Source organism: Vanessa cardui, chromosome 5 (genome assembly GCF_905220365.1).
Source record: "Vanessa cardui chromosome 5, ilVanCard2.1, whole genome shotgun sequence".
NCBI classification, from domain to species: domain Eukaryota; kingdom Metazoa; phylum Arthropoda; class Insecta; order Lepidoptera; family Nymphalidae; genus Vanessa; species Vanessa cardui.
The window spans coordinates 4,629,549-4,647,601 of NC_061127.1; the positions used below are offsets into that span (position 1 = coordinate 4,629,549).

Consider the following 18,053-nt stretch of genomic DNA (forward strand, 5'->3'; position numbering starts at 1 on the left):
TATAAAAAGTCGCTTACTGCTGTCTGTCCCTATGTATGCTTAGATCTTTAAAATTACATAACGGATTTTGATAGTTTTTTTCTTAATAGATAAATTGATCCAACACAAGCACAACTAAAGAAACACTAAAAGGTTTTGACGTGCGAAGCCGGGACGACGCTATTTGTTTTCTCTTTATTAAAAATATTAATCTATAAATGTAAATCACACAGTTGGGCTTAGGCCTCTTCTTTTGTCATTCTCCTAGTAGGAGCTGATCCAAAAGGCAAATAAAATTATGTAGCAGATTAATATCTGAAAGACGAAGCTTTCTTCACAATTTTTTCCTTTATCTCTAAGCCATTGATTTTTTAGGGTTCCGTACGTCTGAATACAAAAACGGAACCCTTATAGGATCACTCGTGTGTCTGTCCGTCCGTCGCTTACAATCAATTATCTCCGAATCTATTAGACCGATTAAGTTGAAATTTGGTATACATATCAATTCCTGTAACCCAAATACAGAGGTGTGACGTGAGCAGATGAAATCTGTATATGGGGGGTCATTTGTGGGGGGAAGGGGAAAATTAAAAAAAAATTCTGAAAACTGCATTGTGTGGCATATCAAATGAAAGGTCTTGTTGAGAAGATCTTAAATGTATTTTTTTGTAATTTTAAAATAAATAGTTTCCAAGTTATTCAAGAAAATAGACGAAAATTGACCATTCCCCCCCCCCTTATCTCCGAAACTACTGTACCTAAATTTTGAAAAAAATACAGAAATTAGTTTTCTCTTTATAGATTATAGGAAAACCTATAAGAAGTCCATGATATTAAAATAACATGGTAAATCACTCAATATTGTGCGTATCAACTTACATTTGCAGGTGGAATGTGTGGGAGAACATATTTTTTAACTCCAATGTTAAGTTTTGTTGAATCGGTTTGTAGATGAATATTTAATGAAAAAAATAAGCCCACAATGAGCATTCTACGACCAATATTTCAGATTTAAAAAAACATGATAGGTAACATCGTACGGAACCCTCTTCACGTGAGTTCAACTCGCACTTGTCCCCTTTTTTTTTAATAAACAATAGGTTTGGTATCCGGTTATTATTAAAAAGAAGAGTTATTAATTATTCATAGAGAATATTGAATATTATAATTTATCAATAATATTTGAGTGTATGCGTCATCTGGCACATGATGGCACACCGTTCAAAGCACCGTTCGCCTGTTGCATCTGCTCTGTTTTATGAGCTGGCAACCGTAGGACTTTAGTTCGCATATCAGTGGCATGCATCTAATAGGCTGTTTATCATATGTGCTCCGCATAACTTGTTACATTTACTGTAAATTTAATTTAACAAATTCTTTGAGTCGGTCTCCTGTGCACTATTTCCAAAAACATTTATGATACTTGTAATATCGAATACCAATAATTGAATAAATATTGTCTACAACACTTTCTTTATCATTTTTATGAGAATTTGTTCAGCGATTTTCCCCAATCTTACCTTCTATTATATTATCCTTCTAAGGTGCACTCGATGACCAGTTTTAATTTTTAGTCTTAAACAGCTATCAACCTATAAATCCAGATCATTTTTTAACCGGAGAGAGCAATTTTGTTTTTGGAAATTTTCATAGAAACGCAGTCGATGCCATATACTATTCAGATATTCGATGTCCTATACTATATTATATATCGAACTACTTAACTAAATAACTATCACTACTGACTCTTCTATCTTGTTGGTTCTTCGCGGTGGTAATATTCTGAATTTGTGGTAATTTTAATTAATCTAAGTGATATGACGACTAAACAGTACTGGTAAGAGCCAATTCAAAGGAGGTTTATTGGAAGATGAACTTCCATAACATGGCATTTTTTGGTGTTAAGATTGTCAAATGTTTTGGTACCTAAGGTAAACTCTTGGTGGTAGGGCTTCTTGGTGGTAGGGCTTTATGCCTTGGTGGTAGGGTTATGTGCTAGCCCGTCTGGATAGGTACCACCCACTCATCAGTTATTCTTCCGCCAAATAACAGTTCTCAGTATTGTTGTGTTCCGGTTTGAAAGGTGAGTAAACCAGCGTAACTACGGGCACAAGGGATATAATATCTTAGGAACAGTTAATATTTCTTACAGCTTCATTATCTATGGGTGATGGTGACCATTTACCATTAGGTGGCCGATATGATCGTCCGCCAACCTATACCATAAAAAAAACTATTTAAAGAACACTTCGAGTGAAATTCTAAGCTAAGACGATCTAATAAAGTTGATTATTACAATATAATTGTAAAACATCAATCATAATAACACACAGTTCCTTATTAATTAAAATAACTTTATAACAAAGTTAGCCATTAAATCGAATCCGTTGTAAATATTAATTATTTTCGGTCAGTTACTCTCACTCGCAAACTAACCACAGATAATTAATTAATTACAATTTAATAATGTAATAGACACTGGTTACTTGCGTGCATTATAACATTTCAATAAAGTTATTAATGATTAATGAGATAATTAAACATTATACTGCAAAATGGGTCTTTAAATAAATTCTAGTTTTATCATCCAGAAGGGCTATTCTCTATCGAGAAAAAACACCGCAGAACACCAGCTTGAAATGACAAATTGTGTTATACGATATCGACTTGAATAATTATACAATTTATTGAATACACGTATCAGATTGGCGTGTCAATATTAAACAGGTGAGATACGAAATGATTTCTTACAGAATCGCACTGCTGGTCAAATTCGGCCTCAGCCGGGCCTCTCAAGGGAGACATACCAAATACGAAAGTCACAAGCAAACACAGATTCATAACTCATAACTCGATGGAACGACAAATCTGACACGAATGAAAAGAATATGGCATCACCAGTGGCTTTATGTGCTTTACGCAGATAGTGCCCTACGTTTAGTGGTGACTACTTACCATCAAGCCAATTTGCAAGTCCACGTAAATATCTTAAAAAATTACCGTCACAACGTTTATTGGTGTAAGCCAAACAAAAGGTACTTTAGAAAAAGGGGTTTTACAAAGATAATGATTTAAAAATAGAATCGGACTTTGAGTTCAGTAATTCTCAGTAGCATAACACTTTATTAGTAGATGATTGATTGCTATGCAGTAAAAACAACTGATCATTTTATGGCGTGAATTCGCAGCGTTTTTTCCACACTAAAGAAAAGCAATTTGTACACAAATAGCTTAGAGATATACAAAGGGCTTAAGAGAAACAAATACAAATTATCATAAAAACCAAATAAATCACCACAGATTCGGAAAGACTTCCAAATAATGACAGTGGTCGTTTCCGTTGGCTAGACGACATTGTTTATACGAGTGTTTCGCCCTTATAGAGGATTTTATTTGTGACCGCTACGGTTATAGCGGTAACGTCAATCCTACTCCAAGAGTAAAGCTTCTCGTCACTACGTTACTTTTATATATCTAATTTGACATTTAGTTGAAATGTACCTACTATTCAATTTATTCAATGTTACGAAAACTATTACACACACATATTAAGATAAAACCCTGGTAATTAGATTAGTTGATTGATTGCTTTATCTGGCTTTAGAAATAGTAATCTTCGTTAAAGTTTTACGTCTCCAAATTAAAGGGTTAATCTTAAAATCGGCACACATTTGTGGAAAAACGAGTATTTATTTCATAGTGTCATTTCAGATAACTACATATATGTGAAATATTATTATTACTATCCCCATACATATCCTCCGTCTGCCTCATAATCTCGTCTGATTGTGATAAATACCAGAACTGGAAATATTCACACACATTACACCTGGAACTCAAGATTTCTTGATTAGACACAATGAAATATCTCAATGAAGTTATGAATGGAACTGTCAAAAATGGTTAGCGAAGATAACGATGGTGAAGACCGTGAATAAATGTCGCAAACTTTCATATAACATTAACACCGAAACACCGACCAAAAGACACATAAAATACAGTAGTATTATCCAAGATTTGAACCACAATATTCTGTGTACTCAGGTATTCTAACCAATGGGTCATCTCCGCTCTTATTAAGCATATGTGAAAGTCGTAAATTTCTACTTAAGCTGCAAACACGACGGTGAAGTATCGACCTTATAATACGACTACAATAATAAAATAAGAAATATTGTCATGAGCCAATAGGCGAGTAATGTTTCAAATCCACTGGTTATTGGCCAATATTTTCTCGTTGGATGTTTATCGAAATCGTGACTTGTTTTTACAACGACGAGTGATAATGTCGTACTGTGACAATAATTTATTTATTCGATAATGATATCAAATCTCTTTTGTACAAGATACGGAACAGGAAGAATTTTAGTTACGATGTTCAGTCTCTTCGTACTTTCATTTAGGCTTCAGATATGCATGTAATATAGGGAAGAATTGGATGAAAAGTTCTATTATATACAATGAAACACCAAACAAGCTTAATTTTTAATATCTCTTTCAGCTCCAACAGTGCCAATGCCTTAATGCAGACATGGCATTTGTTGATCTGCCTGCCTGCGCTAAATAAGTCTCTTCCTTCCAAAAATAGTGACTTCTACCTTCTAATTATTAGATTCTTGAATGAAATACTAGTACAATGCAAATAACAAAAATGTGTTTGAAACTTAGTTCTCATTGTTTATGTTTCAGTGCGCAGCTGGGCGGGCCGCCTGGCAGGAGGCGGCGGCGCTGTCGGTGGGCGGTGGCGGAGCCGGCGCGGGCGGCGCGGCCCGCCGCTGCTCCGTGCTCGGCGACCACCCGGGCGCGAGACGAGACCCGCGCGGCAAATGGCATCGTACCAATCGAGTAAGATTTTCTTTAATATAGTTAATTTATGTGTATTTAAGATCAGAAATTCACAGTTAAATGAAAATATAACTTAAAAATTTAAGCAGAATCAAATATTTATCTATTTGGGTTTAGTGAAATTTATTGATCAAAAAACGTAAAAAATGAAAAAAAAATCAACGCCATAATAATAACTATAATAGTTACAAATAAGTTGTACTATAGTTACTTAATTTACTAAGATAATAATAGATTAATATGAGCACTATTTCAATCGACATACAAGCAAGTTACCTACTTATTTGTTATAATAAATTTACATCAAAACGTTTAGGAGCAATTTCGATTAGATCAAATAAAAAATAAATTTAATAGTAATTATCCAGGTTATGATACCAAAAGACCAAAACAGTCTCTTCTGTAATCTATATATTTTCTCTACGGATATACAGACCTACAGTCATGTATAAAACACAATTAGATTATATTACAATAGTCCATAATAATGTATGACAAAATTATCTAGCAATTATTAACGTTATATATTAGAAAAGTTAATAAAACTAATTATAACAGGTCCGCGATGCATCGTACGGTTCATCGTCGGACTCCGACGGGGAGGGGGAAGGTGCGAGCGGGGAGCCCTGGGGAGTTGCAAGACTCCTGTATGCAGGTCTCGCAATACTCGCTCTTGGCCTTGTTGTGTATTTCGTCGGCACCGGAGACAAGGTTAGTGGGAGACCCACATTTATAAAATGACAAAAATGTCATATGACTTTTTGATTTATATTTGACATAAATTCTGGGACAGAATTTTATTTGTGTTGCAAATATCAAGATTGCTTTGATAAATTGCTAGTTTTTACGACCAACATATAGGAATATCAAAGAGAAATTTCTTATTTTAAAGTTTTTATAGTAGTAGTCGCTTAGTAACAGCCTGTAAATTTCCTACTGCTGGGCTAAGGCCGCCTCTTCCTTTGCGGAGAAGGTTCGGAACATTTTCCTCCACGCTGCTCCAATGTGGGTTGATTGATTTTCCTTTACCACTGAGCTCGAAATGAATTATAAAATTTACCGCCAAGCTCGAGATTAATTATAAAAATAATTAAGAACATGAAAATTGTGCTTGCCTGGGTTTGAATCTGTAATCATCGTTTTAGATACGTGCTCTGACCACTGAGCCAATTCGCCTCAAAGTTTTAACTTGCGTCGTTCCAGGGTTTCAAAACGCCAGCACTACGACTCGTGGGCCCATCGCTTATCGTGGCGGGGCTGGCGTGTTGCCTGCTACGTATTATGTTCTGTATATTTGCCAAGCCTTGCTGCAGACGGAGGACCAACCACAAGGAGAGCAGAAGGTAAAACTTGTATTTAAATTCGTATACTAGTACTTACATTACTAACTTTGTTGTTGGTCTAGTACACGGATTCCTATCGGGATAAATTTAACTTAATATTTAACTATTATATGGTAGTCATGATTGTCTAATAACACTTTATGAATTTTAATAGATAAATGGATATACGAGAGATTCATAATTAAAAATCATAAAAAATAATTTAACATTGAATTTCTTGTTGTTTAAATAGAGAGATAAAAAAAATTTGAGTTTATCTTATATTGAAAATAGGAATAAGCATTGCAGGATCTGTGAGCCCTTATATATAATACCCTTATGCACGGTATCCTGTTGTTAGTCTCTGATGACAATTAACAAACTAAGCCGAAATCGGTCAAAAAGATGTCATCACTCATGATAAAACACGAAATCAATGTTAAGTAATAAATGTATAATAACAGCAATCGACTAAACATTAATTAATTTTAGCGTTAATTAAATTTAGGGATCTGAAAAGTTTATAATATAATTAACAAGTTTTATATTTTCATCATAGCATACCTCAAACTATTCAATCACAATTATATGATAATTATAATCGGTGGTGTGATGGTGGTAATTCCACTTTTATTAAATAAATTAAAAATAAACATTCATAACAATGTGTTCTAGACTGTCCGGTTGCGTGGAAGGCGAAGAGATGCCACTGGCGAGGTGCGCAAGCGCACGAGCTGGACCAGCACAATGCTCGCCCGCGAGGCGCCTCGACGCGTCCTCTTGCGACGTGTCGAGCCTCTCCAGCGGCGAGGAGGACGAGCGTCTGCGCCGGTACCGCACCGCCAACGCGACCACGACGCATCTACAGCCGCAAACGGTGCTTGTGCAGCCGGTACGACATTTATCAATTTAATTATCTTAGCCCAAGTCCAAGTTATACTCGTATATCGCCACAACTGGTGAGAATAGTGAACTATTCTATTTTAATACAGCCTCAAGATATCTATACATAAACGCGACATCAGAGTCGCTGAGGCCGTGCTCTCTCTGATCAAACGCGGACCAGGACCCGCTGGATTGTAGTAATTCGAACACATATACTGCTATATATTTTTATTTATATATTATTTATTATAGTTTATGTATTATTAATTATACATTAGTATATATTATTTAATAATAAAAAAAAAAAATAAAATAAAAAATCAGTGTGGGCCACGTCTCCCAAGAAGACGACAAAAATGATTTCCAGCGAAGATCTGCTGATGTTTAGTATAAATATAAAACGCCAAAATGTGATTGAATATAAAATGTAAAAAAAGGCACGGGCATCTGCGAGCCTGTGGATGTTGTATTTTAAATAAAAAAAAAAAAAAAAAACAATTTAATTATCTTAGCCCAAGTTCAAGTTATACTCGTATATCGCCACAACTGGTGAGAATAGTGAACTATTCTATCTAACTATAAATAATCTAAGTACTATAATTCTCTCTATGGTCCTAAGGAATAGTCTTGTTCTCAGACCATTCAAATTAAAGCTCACTTTAATATAGTAAAGAGTAAAGAGTCGAGATGTCCCAGTGGTTAGAACGCGTGCATCTTAACCGATGATTGCGGGTTCGACCCAGGCAAGCACCGCTGATTCATGTGCTTAATTTGTCTTTATAATTCATCTCGTGCTCAGCGGTGAAGGAAAACATCATGAGGAAACCTGCTGTGATAAATTTCATAGAAATTCTGCCACATGTGTATTCTACCAACCCGCATTGGAACAGCGTAGTGGAATACGTTTCTCCTCAAAGGGAGAGGAGGCCTTTAGCCCAGCAGTGGGAATTTACAGGCTGTTGTTGTTGTAATATAGTATAGTAAGTAACGATCAAGGGATCATTATTACTATCTACGATTACAGGCGGGATCACAGCCGAAGCCATCACCGTCGCTGCAGTCGACGGCGGCGGGTCCGTCCGCGGGGGGGTCCGGTCCAGCGGGAGGGGGCAAGCTGCCGCCCCCGCGGAACGTGTCCTTCGCAGGCGCGCCCGACGGCGAGCTCGTCCTCAGCCCCGCGCAGTTACGCTCCTAACCAAGCAATAAACACTCGCAATACTTTTTATACGAACTATCACTAACTCGACCCGTAGCGCTGACGTCCCGCGGCGTGAAGTGAGACCGAGTTCGATTTGCACGTTTGATATTCTTATGTATAAGTTTCGGTTATTACGACTGCGTTTTGCAACGAGTGTTTGATTTTTAGTTGGTAGTGCAACGGATAATATAATTCATAATAATTATTAATAGAAATCGTGTTGTATTTTAAGCGTTGTTTGTAAATCCGTAGAGTTTTAATACTGAATGTGCTAGTTCCATCCATCGCAACGCAAACGTCGTTCAGACGGTACGAGGTGCGGTTTTATTGCGTTTTAATATTTAATACATCCAAATTAATACATCACTTCGAAATTTATTTTACAAGAATGATTTCGAACCGAAGATTCAATTAATGAAACCAATTGAACCAAAATTAATATTTCTTTAAAGACCGCACCTTATCGTAATTCGATATTAAATAGTAAATATATAATATAAACATAATTGTGTTAAAACTGCCTATTACTAGCGCGAATTTATATTTAAATATAAAAAAAATACATAACTAGTTATATAACTGACAATAATGATTGTTAACTGATGTATAAAGTGTTATGACGTATGTGCGTTGATTTTATTTAATTATGTCAAACAAACGACTGTAGTTCATTCGCCGAGTGTTTTGTATATAATATTAAATATATTTAATATACATATATTTATTTTATAGATAAATTAGATTTATATTATTATGTCCTTGAGGCAAAAGTTGAAATCCCTAAAGTATATTTCTATTTTACACGTATTTTAATTATTTAATTATGATTGATGATGAACTATTTTACGATACAACTAAGTGACTTAAAACAAAGATATAATAATTTGGCACTATTATTTTTTAATAAAGTAACTTCCTATGACTTCGCTAATTCTATAATTTATGCAAAACGATTAGAAAAGTCTCTACATAACCTCTCTATGTTAGTTGATACGCGTCAACAAGAAAATTTGACTTACGAACTTTCCCTCCAATGACTTGTCATATATCTAGTCCAACTTCCCACTAAGCTCACAAATTAATTGAAGAAACAAGTGCTTAAATTCATGTGACCCATTAACATAGCATGAGCGGTAATCTCAGCTGAGTAATCGTAAGTCTATGCCATCAAATTTGAGGACCGTATATTTTCAATTTGCGTTCATAAAAAAGTTTGAATATACAAATGTCTATGGCAATTTAGTCTATGTTTTACCGAAAGAAAATTGCAATATATATTATTCATAATCTCCCGGACTCTTTATTTTTAAAGTTTTCATCTAAAGATATTTATTCAGATTTAAATAAGAACATTTTATTGTTAATTATCAAACAATTTATATAAAATAAATTAATTCGAAATTGTTTTCGTTTTGTACAAGATATACGAGATATTGACAAATCATTTTAACTTTATTATTAAAAAATCGCGATACTATAAAACGGAATTGATAGATATTTTCACGGATTTGACATATTTACTAATAACAGAAATTATAACAGATGATATATTTATTTTTACTTGGCGCCTGAACTACGCAAAGACACCAATATATATATAAAATTATTTATAAGTAGCTGATAAAATATTCGGTGTATAGTGATTAATACTGTTTGACAGTAATGTTATTGTTTGTAAGAAACGACTATGTACCTTCTAGTACATTATTACGTGTTTAGATGTATTGCTATTCGAAAAATAATCGCGATTTATCATTTGATATGTAATTAAGCACTTCTATTGTTATTATTTTATACTTCATAAGTATTTATAATATCGAAATTAGTTCAAAAATCTAATGACTAAAACTATTCTGTAATGTGAACGTTTCGAATTTGATTTCGTTTATTTGTGTAATTATAAGTAAACACATTTTTTTTAACATCATTAATTCAGTATTCGATTTTTTTTAAACAATTTGTTCATGTTTTGATGACACTTAATAATATTTAGCAAAATAACTGGACTTTGAACGTGCAATGTATATGGCACGTTATAGTCAAATACTGTTTATATAATATATTATATATTTTAGAAATATTTGCACCCTTCGTAGTGAATATTTAAATGTATATCGGCAGATTTAGCTAGTATATATTTATGATGGGACACTTCAAACAAGTGTTTATTAACTATTTATTATCTGTGGAGCTATCACGGAACTCTATGTCTATGCCATTGTTTCTGGCGTTTAATTTACATTTGCTTTATCGATTTCGAATAAAGAATTATATATATTTTAGTTAAAATCTAATTCCAAGAAAAGATCGTAATCGTTTGTTTTCACTGAATTTGTTTGAGAGTCTTATGAAACTCAATAAATAATAGCCAAAATAATAATAAATAAAATTGTTTAAATTTTATACACGCCGAATAAAAATAAATCGTCAATAATTCGTAGGTATATCAGTTAAAATTTTGTAGCTGATTAATTGACATTTCTAACCGATCTAAGGAAGAACAGAAGGAACTTAGTAAAAATAGAAACAAAATTATCGATATTCTAATTTTTGTTCATCATCAAAGTTGTCAATTTTCCGATATTTGAGGCTCAGCTTTAAAATTATAGTCCCGTGATAACTCAATGGTTTAAAAAAACTTCTATGATCAATGAAATATTCGTGTGGTAAAAAATTTTGATTAGTTTCGTCAATTATAACTTCGTAATCAGATGTGTAGTTGTTTTGGATTATTTAAATCTAAGAATTGTCAATTACTTATTGATTATTTTTGGCATAAGATTTGATAATTGGCTTCTTTCGTTGAAAGGCTTTTTTGTATTTGTCTAAATTATTTAAATACCTGTAACATACTTGCCAATATTTTGTTGATATTTTTGCATTATTTTAGCCTATAACAACAAAATATACTTTTTTCCTTATGAAAGTAGGTACTATAATTACACATGTGTATGAAACATTCAAATATTACAATACAATATAAAAATGTACCTTGCTAAGAGTCTAAAGAAATAAGTGATATTCCGATTTAGAGTTACTTATTCATACTTTCATACAGATTTCCTTTCCAAATAAGTTTAAAATAGTTTAATTGTACGTTAGTTACGGTTATTATATTTTAATGTACGCTCGTACCAATCCAAATTGTTAAAAAAAACTATTTAAATTTAGAACAACATAAGATTTCTGTTCTGAAGCACAATTATAAGTATTCATAATATTCATTTTTAAATGGCAAAGGAAATCGGTATTAATAAGTATGATGATTAAATTATTTTCTTTAATATCCTCTTTTCCGCAAGTCTACGTCTCTTAAATAATTTAAAAAAAAAAATTCTGACATAAAGCCGGTATATTGACTATATTCAAATATGTGTCTCTCACGAACGTTTCTGATTATAAAACACTACGTATAAATCAAATCAACAATATAAATAGATGTTAAGGAAAATTATGAGCTTTATTTAGACTTACTGGCTTGTGTAACAGTGTTGTGTACATAGAAAAGTCATCTTACGTCATTATTTCATTACCATGCCACCGTTACGTTCAATTTATCAATATCTTGCTTTAGGCTTATCTCACGACAAACTTTCAATGTATATTTTATTATTAATATCAAGCGCACATAACTGGTGACAGGGTTGAAAATTTTATATTTGTCTACCAGCAGACGCCAAATAGTATTCAGGGTCAAATAAACGTATTTTGGATCTAGAAATCTTTTATCTGAATCATCACCGAACAATTATTAAATTTTATAGAGTCGTAACACGAAATCGTAAATAAACCCTAAAATCGACTCTGAAAATTTTGAATATCACACATTTATCAAATGTATTTTTACAAAAATTGCTTATTTATAGAACGATATAACCTTTTATAGGAAACATATTTATCTACACCTCCGCTTTGAGTGTCTTAAACACAGATCACACTGGATTTACAACTTTACCAGTCTAACGAATATATTCTCCTTAAACTCTTTTATTTATATTCGAAACTAATGCACCAATCTTCGAATTATTTTGAACCATACAACATGGAACATGTGTTTTATTTGTTCGTAAAAATTATGTGCTTCCACTTAATGCTCGCGAAGTGGCTTTTCCTAATATTACTCGCTTGTATAGCTTACAATAATTTAGGCTAGATATTTCATGGCCTAAATAATTGCCTCGTTTTGATTGAAGCAAGAAATGAGAGTCCGTTTTCATTGATTTATTTAAATATTTTTTTTCATTCGTACAGATCAAAACGGGGTTAGGTAATCACTTGATTACTTATTTCATTTATTCCAAATGATAAGCTAGATGTAATAGCAATTAAATAATTATTTTATCGAATAGGCAAATGTTTAAGTAGCTACGTTCTTTAAATAAGGCTGCTTGTAGCCTGACGATTAACTACTATTATAAGTTGCAGACCAAGGAAATGTTCAATATACAATAAATTACGATTCGTTAAGACTAAGATTATCTCTATTATTGTACAAACGTTCCTTTACGTGTATTTTATGATTTGTAGTTTTGTAAGATTAGTCTATAGTTTACGCATAAATTAAATTAAACAATATTTTAAATTATAATCGAGTTTATTTGCTGATTCAAAACAAAATAAATGTGTAATAAGATATAATCAGCAACGATGTTTCTGCAATGTGTAAATTTATGCGAATAATATGCCTTTGAGTGTTATTGTTTTCAATTTAGACTACATTATAGGTTTTACTTGAGTCTTCATAATATACTTAACTAATATTTTGAACTAAAATATATATCAAGAGGTATAGAAAACAAACTCTACATAAAATGTATTTTTCTTTTTTAATTTATTGTCCTAATGATAAACATTTTAAATTTCATGTATTTTCTTGCATCTTAAGCAGTCGTTGCCTTTGAACGCGTCCTGTGTAGTTATGTACCTTCCAGCAAAAGTGCCTTAGGACACTAATGGTTTCCTTCTAGGTGTCGCCACAAAATCGTAGTGTCTTAAAACATTTTTGTCGGTCCGAGGTAGTCCTTGCGGTGCAAGTGAAATCGATTTGATAGAATGATCTCTGTGATTTAATGTTGATTATGAAAAGTTTACCGTTGAGCGATGACGTGTTGATATGTAAATTATATAAAACCTTTTTTGTAATAATTGAAAATAATGTATGTCATTGCGCTCAATAAGTTACACGAGTTATGATGAAAAAAAAGTTTTTATATGACGTGAAATTGAATGCAATTGTTTCGTTTTGGTGTGTATATAATTGTTTTGTCATACCATTATTGGTCATACATCGTTTATATTATTTATAGGCATTGGTGCATATCATGTGTATAGAGCAGATGATTAATCAAATAAATTAGAACAGAAATATAGTTCACGTCTGTTTTTCTTTAACACCTCCCACCGAAATGAAGTATGTCTTAATTATAATATAATTCTGGATACTGTAGAGGTATTCTGTAAAACTCGAACCTCACCGCAAACCCGAGCGGTTTGTGGCATCTACATATGTCAGTTGCTAATATTTTACAAGTGAGATATGAAGTTATTATTCTTACAGAATCATTGGTGCTAAAAGGTAATAATTATATATATAACCCTTACTTTTGTTAGTCAAAATAATATGCAATGAAGTAATGCTGGTTGTTTTTTATTATCAGTATTAGTAATGTTAAGAGTATAACACCAATATTCTTTTGTTTAATGATAATATGCTTCAGATTTTATCACAGATGCTTCGACACTTTTAGCAGCATCCTAAACACAAAATGTAATTAAAAAATAAAACAACGATTTAACACTTGATATATTTAATTCCAACGCTAAAATATTTAAATACTATGTGAACAATTATATTTTATTTACATCGTTAATATTTATTGCAAATCTTAAAAAAAAAATCACAACATAGATTTATGGCTAACCATTTATACTTTTAAAGATCAATTTTAAACTACAATTAGATGTTAACATTAAAATAATATACTTAATATTTATTATTTAAAAAATATTGTTTAAGGCATTTAGTATAATCGATAAATGGAGTGATCAAAGTTCAACTACAAATCACAGTAGTGTAAGGTAAGATACGTCACGTGCCAGACTAGCGGTACATTTACTGCCGTTGGTGTTACTTTGCATTATAATTTACACACACATTTGAACACGTGTTTGTATCCATACATGCCACAAACCGCACACTGCTGTAAGTAATGTAGATAAAAATCTAGTTTTGTTAGAAAATGAAACTACGAGATAGTAATCTATAATAATGTATATATTTTTTTATGGCTTTAAAGAGGCACAGGTTTCATTTATTCCTTTTAATATCTTGGCCAGAAACCTTAATAATATATTTTGAAACTGTTCACTACTCATTAGCTACGTTTAATTTTTATATTTACAGATACATCTAATGGGAGACTGAAAAATCACTCTTTCATATGAAACACTTTTAAACATCAAATTCAAAATTATTCTTATTTCAAATTTGAACTCTAATCAATGATATTTTGCAAATTTACCAACCATTTTAAATATGGTACGTTGTTATTTATTTTTCCTTAAAAGAAAATTTTAAATAATATGCCAATTCAAAGGAGATCAAAAAACATTATACAAAAATATATTTTTGTATAATAAAATAAATCAAATCAATTTTAATATTGACTACATTATCAAAAATAAAAAAAAAAACATCTTTTAGAAATGGTAAATAATTTACATATTTAAATAAATTCAATTCAAACTAGTAATAAATTGAAACTAAAAATAAGATTTTAATCTAAAATAATCGTATAATAAATATATTCACATAAGAAAGCGCGCCTCCATATTAAACGATCTAACATTATTGTGTTTATTCTTTTAAGAGTCGGTCGTGAGCACAGTTGAGCAATAGTGCATGTACACTTTTAGACCAATCACAGTTGCTGAATGACAAATTTGTCCAATAGACGACAAGCGTCGATTGACTGACCAATCGCGTGCAGCCTCGGCGCCTATGGCTCCTTCATTCCACCAATGAGACCAAAAATGTACTACTGCGCGAGTCAAAGTGGTCACGACTTATGGCGCTCACTGTACGTAAGTCTCGCAAGAATTAGATTAATATATAAAAAGATTAAATGTGAACGCGCGCCTTCAAGAATAATCAAATCTGTAAATAAATAATTCTACCGGTCACATAGGTTGTCTAGTTACACAGCTATCTCTTTCTGTCAGCATTGATTTTACATTCGAAAGAAGAGGACAGATTCGTTTAACTAGTCCATCCCTAAATATCATTTAAAAGGTAAAGCCGTAAATGGATACACACTTTTAAAGTGGACCCTTGGACGTGAAATTAAACTAATGTCAAATTTGGCAACTTTTCCTTAGCCCAGGCCGCACTTATTACTATAATATTAAAGAAAACAGCTCCTTACAAAAATATTATATATGAAGTTACAAGGAGAATTTACTAATAATTGAAGTTGTAATAGATATCCTATTTATTGCGTTCAATGTTTAATCGAACATTGATGTGTGACCTCCTAAGCGAAGTTCATCGCGATTAAATCCTTAGCGAAAATTTGCGTTAAATATCGCTGCAGCCTAGGCCTATATAACGGTCGAAGAAAGCGTTTCTGACGGGAACACGTTTCTATTGTGTTACATGCGTTGTACATTTGAACATTAATTTGTATCATATAATACTGTTAAAGTCATATAAACCTCAAACACATACATATATATTGAGCGTACGAGAGGCTAATATAAGCCTTAAAGACCACAAAAGCATATAAGCACAGATACTATGAAGACTATACTATAATAATATAATTTGTATGTAATTTACTATATTTTAATATAACCAAAAATTTATAGAATTATACCATGGGACGGTTTACTAAATAGAATAGTGTATGTTAAGTGACTATTGAAACAGATATACAAAAAAAGAATTAATTATTATAATAGGCTATTTGACAATGCGAAAAATAAATTGTGAATTATTGTAATCAGTGTATAATATTATGAGTTTAAAAATGGTTATTTACTAACGAAACTTGAAAATAATACTTAATTTATTCAAAAATAAATAAATAAAAACGCATTTTTTCAAACGTTTGTCACGTGACACAAAACGCTCCCGATTGGCCGGGCTTATGATGTAGTCACTTTCTTGTAAACCTTGCTTTTCTACTATATGTACCACAGATTAAAATACAGCAAAGTGACGTCACCGACCCCATTGCCGCGCCATATTATCCAAGTAGCGTTTTCGCGCGTTATTTAAATATGGAATTTTTAATATGATATTTTTCGGCAAATATGTACTAGAAATAAAAAAATCTACTTTTACTGCGTTCCTTAACCTCTATTAAATAATATAGAATGGATTTTAAAAACCAGTCAATTAGCCTATTCCGTGGTATTTTACTCTAAAATACACACAGAACGGGATGTACGCTATTTATCAAAATTCTTTATTTATTTAAAAACTTTATTTTGCCTCTTAGTTACGTAACTTTAAAATTGAAACACATAACATGTTCTTAATGTTTGCGGAGCTAAACGCCGCTGTGCTCAATAACATTGCATAGTTTTTTTTTGTTGAGTCTCAGGTATAATACTTTATATACTCTGTATTATAGTAAAGGTGATATTATATGTTATTGGCATAACTATTTGTTAAGTCAAAGCTAACCGTAAAAATGATACCAAATATACAATTACATTTTCCATCAACCCAGATCTCTGTATTATATGACGTCATCACAAAAGATCGTTATACTATACAAACTTACATCATAAACAAACAGTTGATACCAATTAAAGTTTAATTTATCTGCAAAGGTTGAATAGCAAACGAAACTCCTTGCTGTCAGTGTGAGCGCTCTCGATATTCTTTTTTTTATGGAATAGGTTGTCGGACGAGCATATGGACCACCTGATGGTAAGTGGTCACCATCACCCATAGACAATGACGCTGTAAGCAATATTAACTATTCCTTACATCGTCAATGTGCTACCAACCTTGGGAACTAAGACGTTATGTCCCTTGTGCCTGTAATTACACTGTGATTCATGACTTAACTACACATTGCGACAGCATATAACGCACAAAGCATATTTAATATACCGTCTATATATTAAATATACATATGTATAATAAAGAACTTATTTACATAAACTTTACTATTTTAATTTTAATAATAGATACATAAACATACTATCGTAGATATTAGGTATAAAAAGTAGTCTATGTTCGTCCTTGGGGTACATGCTTTACCAAATTTAATCTAATCTAGTTCAATTGGTTTAGCCGTAAAAGCGTAACAGACAGACATACAAATTACTTTCGCATTTATAGTATTAGTATAAATACCGAGTATTTGTTATAACTGGACAAATATCTATTTTTAATAAAGCCTATAACCCGCCATGTTACTTCAATGAGGATTTGTAGAAATATGTCATTTTCTAACACGTAGGTTTTTAAACAATTATCCACCAGCACTTATGACGATGTGAGAATGGCGTTTATAATTTGAAAGACATTGTGGTGCTTTGGAGATAAAGTCGGAGCCGTAATCGCCGTATAAAAATATATATTACGATACTATATTACAACATATTTTAGCACATACATACATACACGTTACTGTATTACATATCATATTAATATATTTAAGAGATATATTGAAACTAGGACAAGGACAGAACGTCAAAATACTTTAACACGGACGCTATGAATTTAACCTTAACTTATTACCAACTTAACGATAATCTTTCGAGACAAAAGTATACGTCAAATGCCCAAGCGATTCCCAACTTAATTT

At 32.1% G+C, this 18,053-nt stretch overlaps 1 protein-coding gene across 3 annotated transcripts in view; it reads left to right on the top strand.

Moving 5' to 3' along the window:
* Nucleotides 1-13,598, top strand: part of LOC124529859 — a 158,217-nt gene extending 144,619 nt beyond the window's left edge. For all 3 annotated transcript variants that reach the window (XM_047103788.1, XM_047103790.1, XM_047103791.1), the window contains 5 exons: nucleotides 4,669-4,824; nucleotides 5,383-5,535; nucleotides 6,028-6,167; nucleotides 6,822-7,038; nucleotides 8,056-13,598. In XM_047103788.1, coding sequence (XP_046959744.1) covers nucleotides 4,669-4,824; nucleotides 5,383-5,535; nucleotides 6,028-6,167; nucleotides 6,822-7,038; nucleotides 8,056-8,226 — 837 coding nt within the window. In that variant the 3' untranslated portion in view covers nucleotides 8,227-13,598. The remainder of the gene's footprint in view (nucleotides 1-4,668; nucleotides 4,825-5,382; nucleotides 5,536-6,027; nucleotides 6,168-6,821; nucleotides 7,039-8,055) is intronic.
* The last annotated feature ends 4,455 nt before the right edge of the window (nucleotides 13,599-18,053 follow it).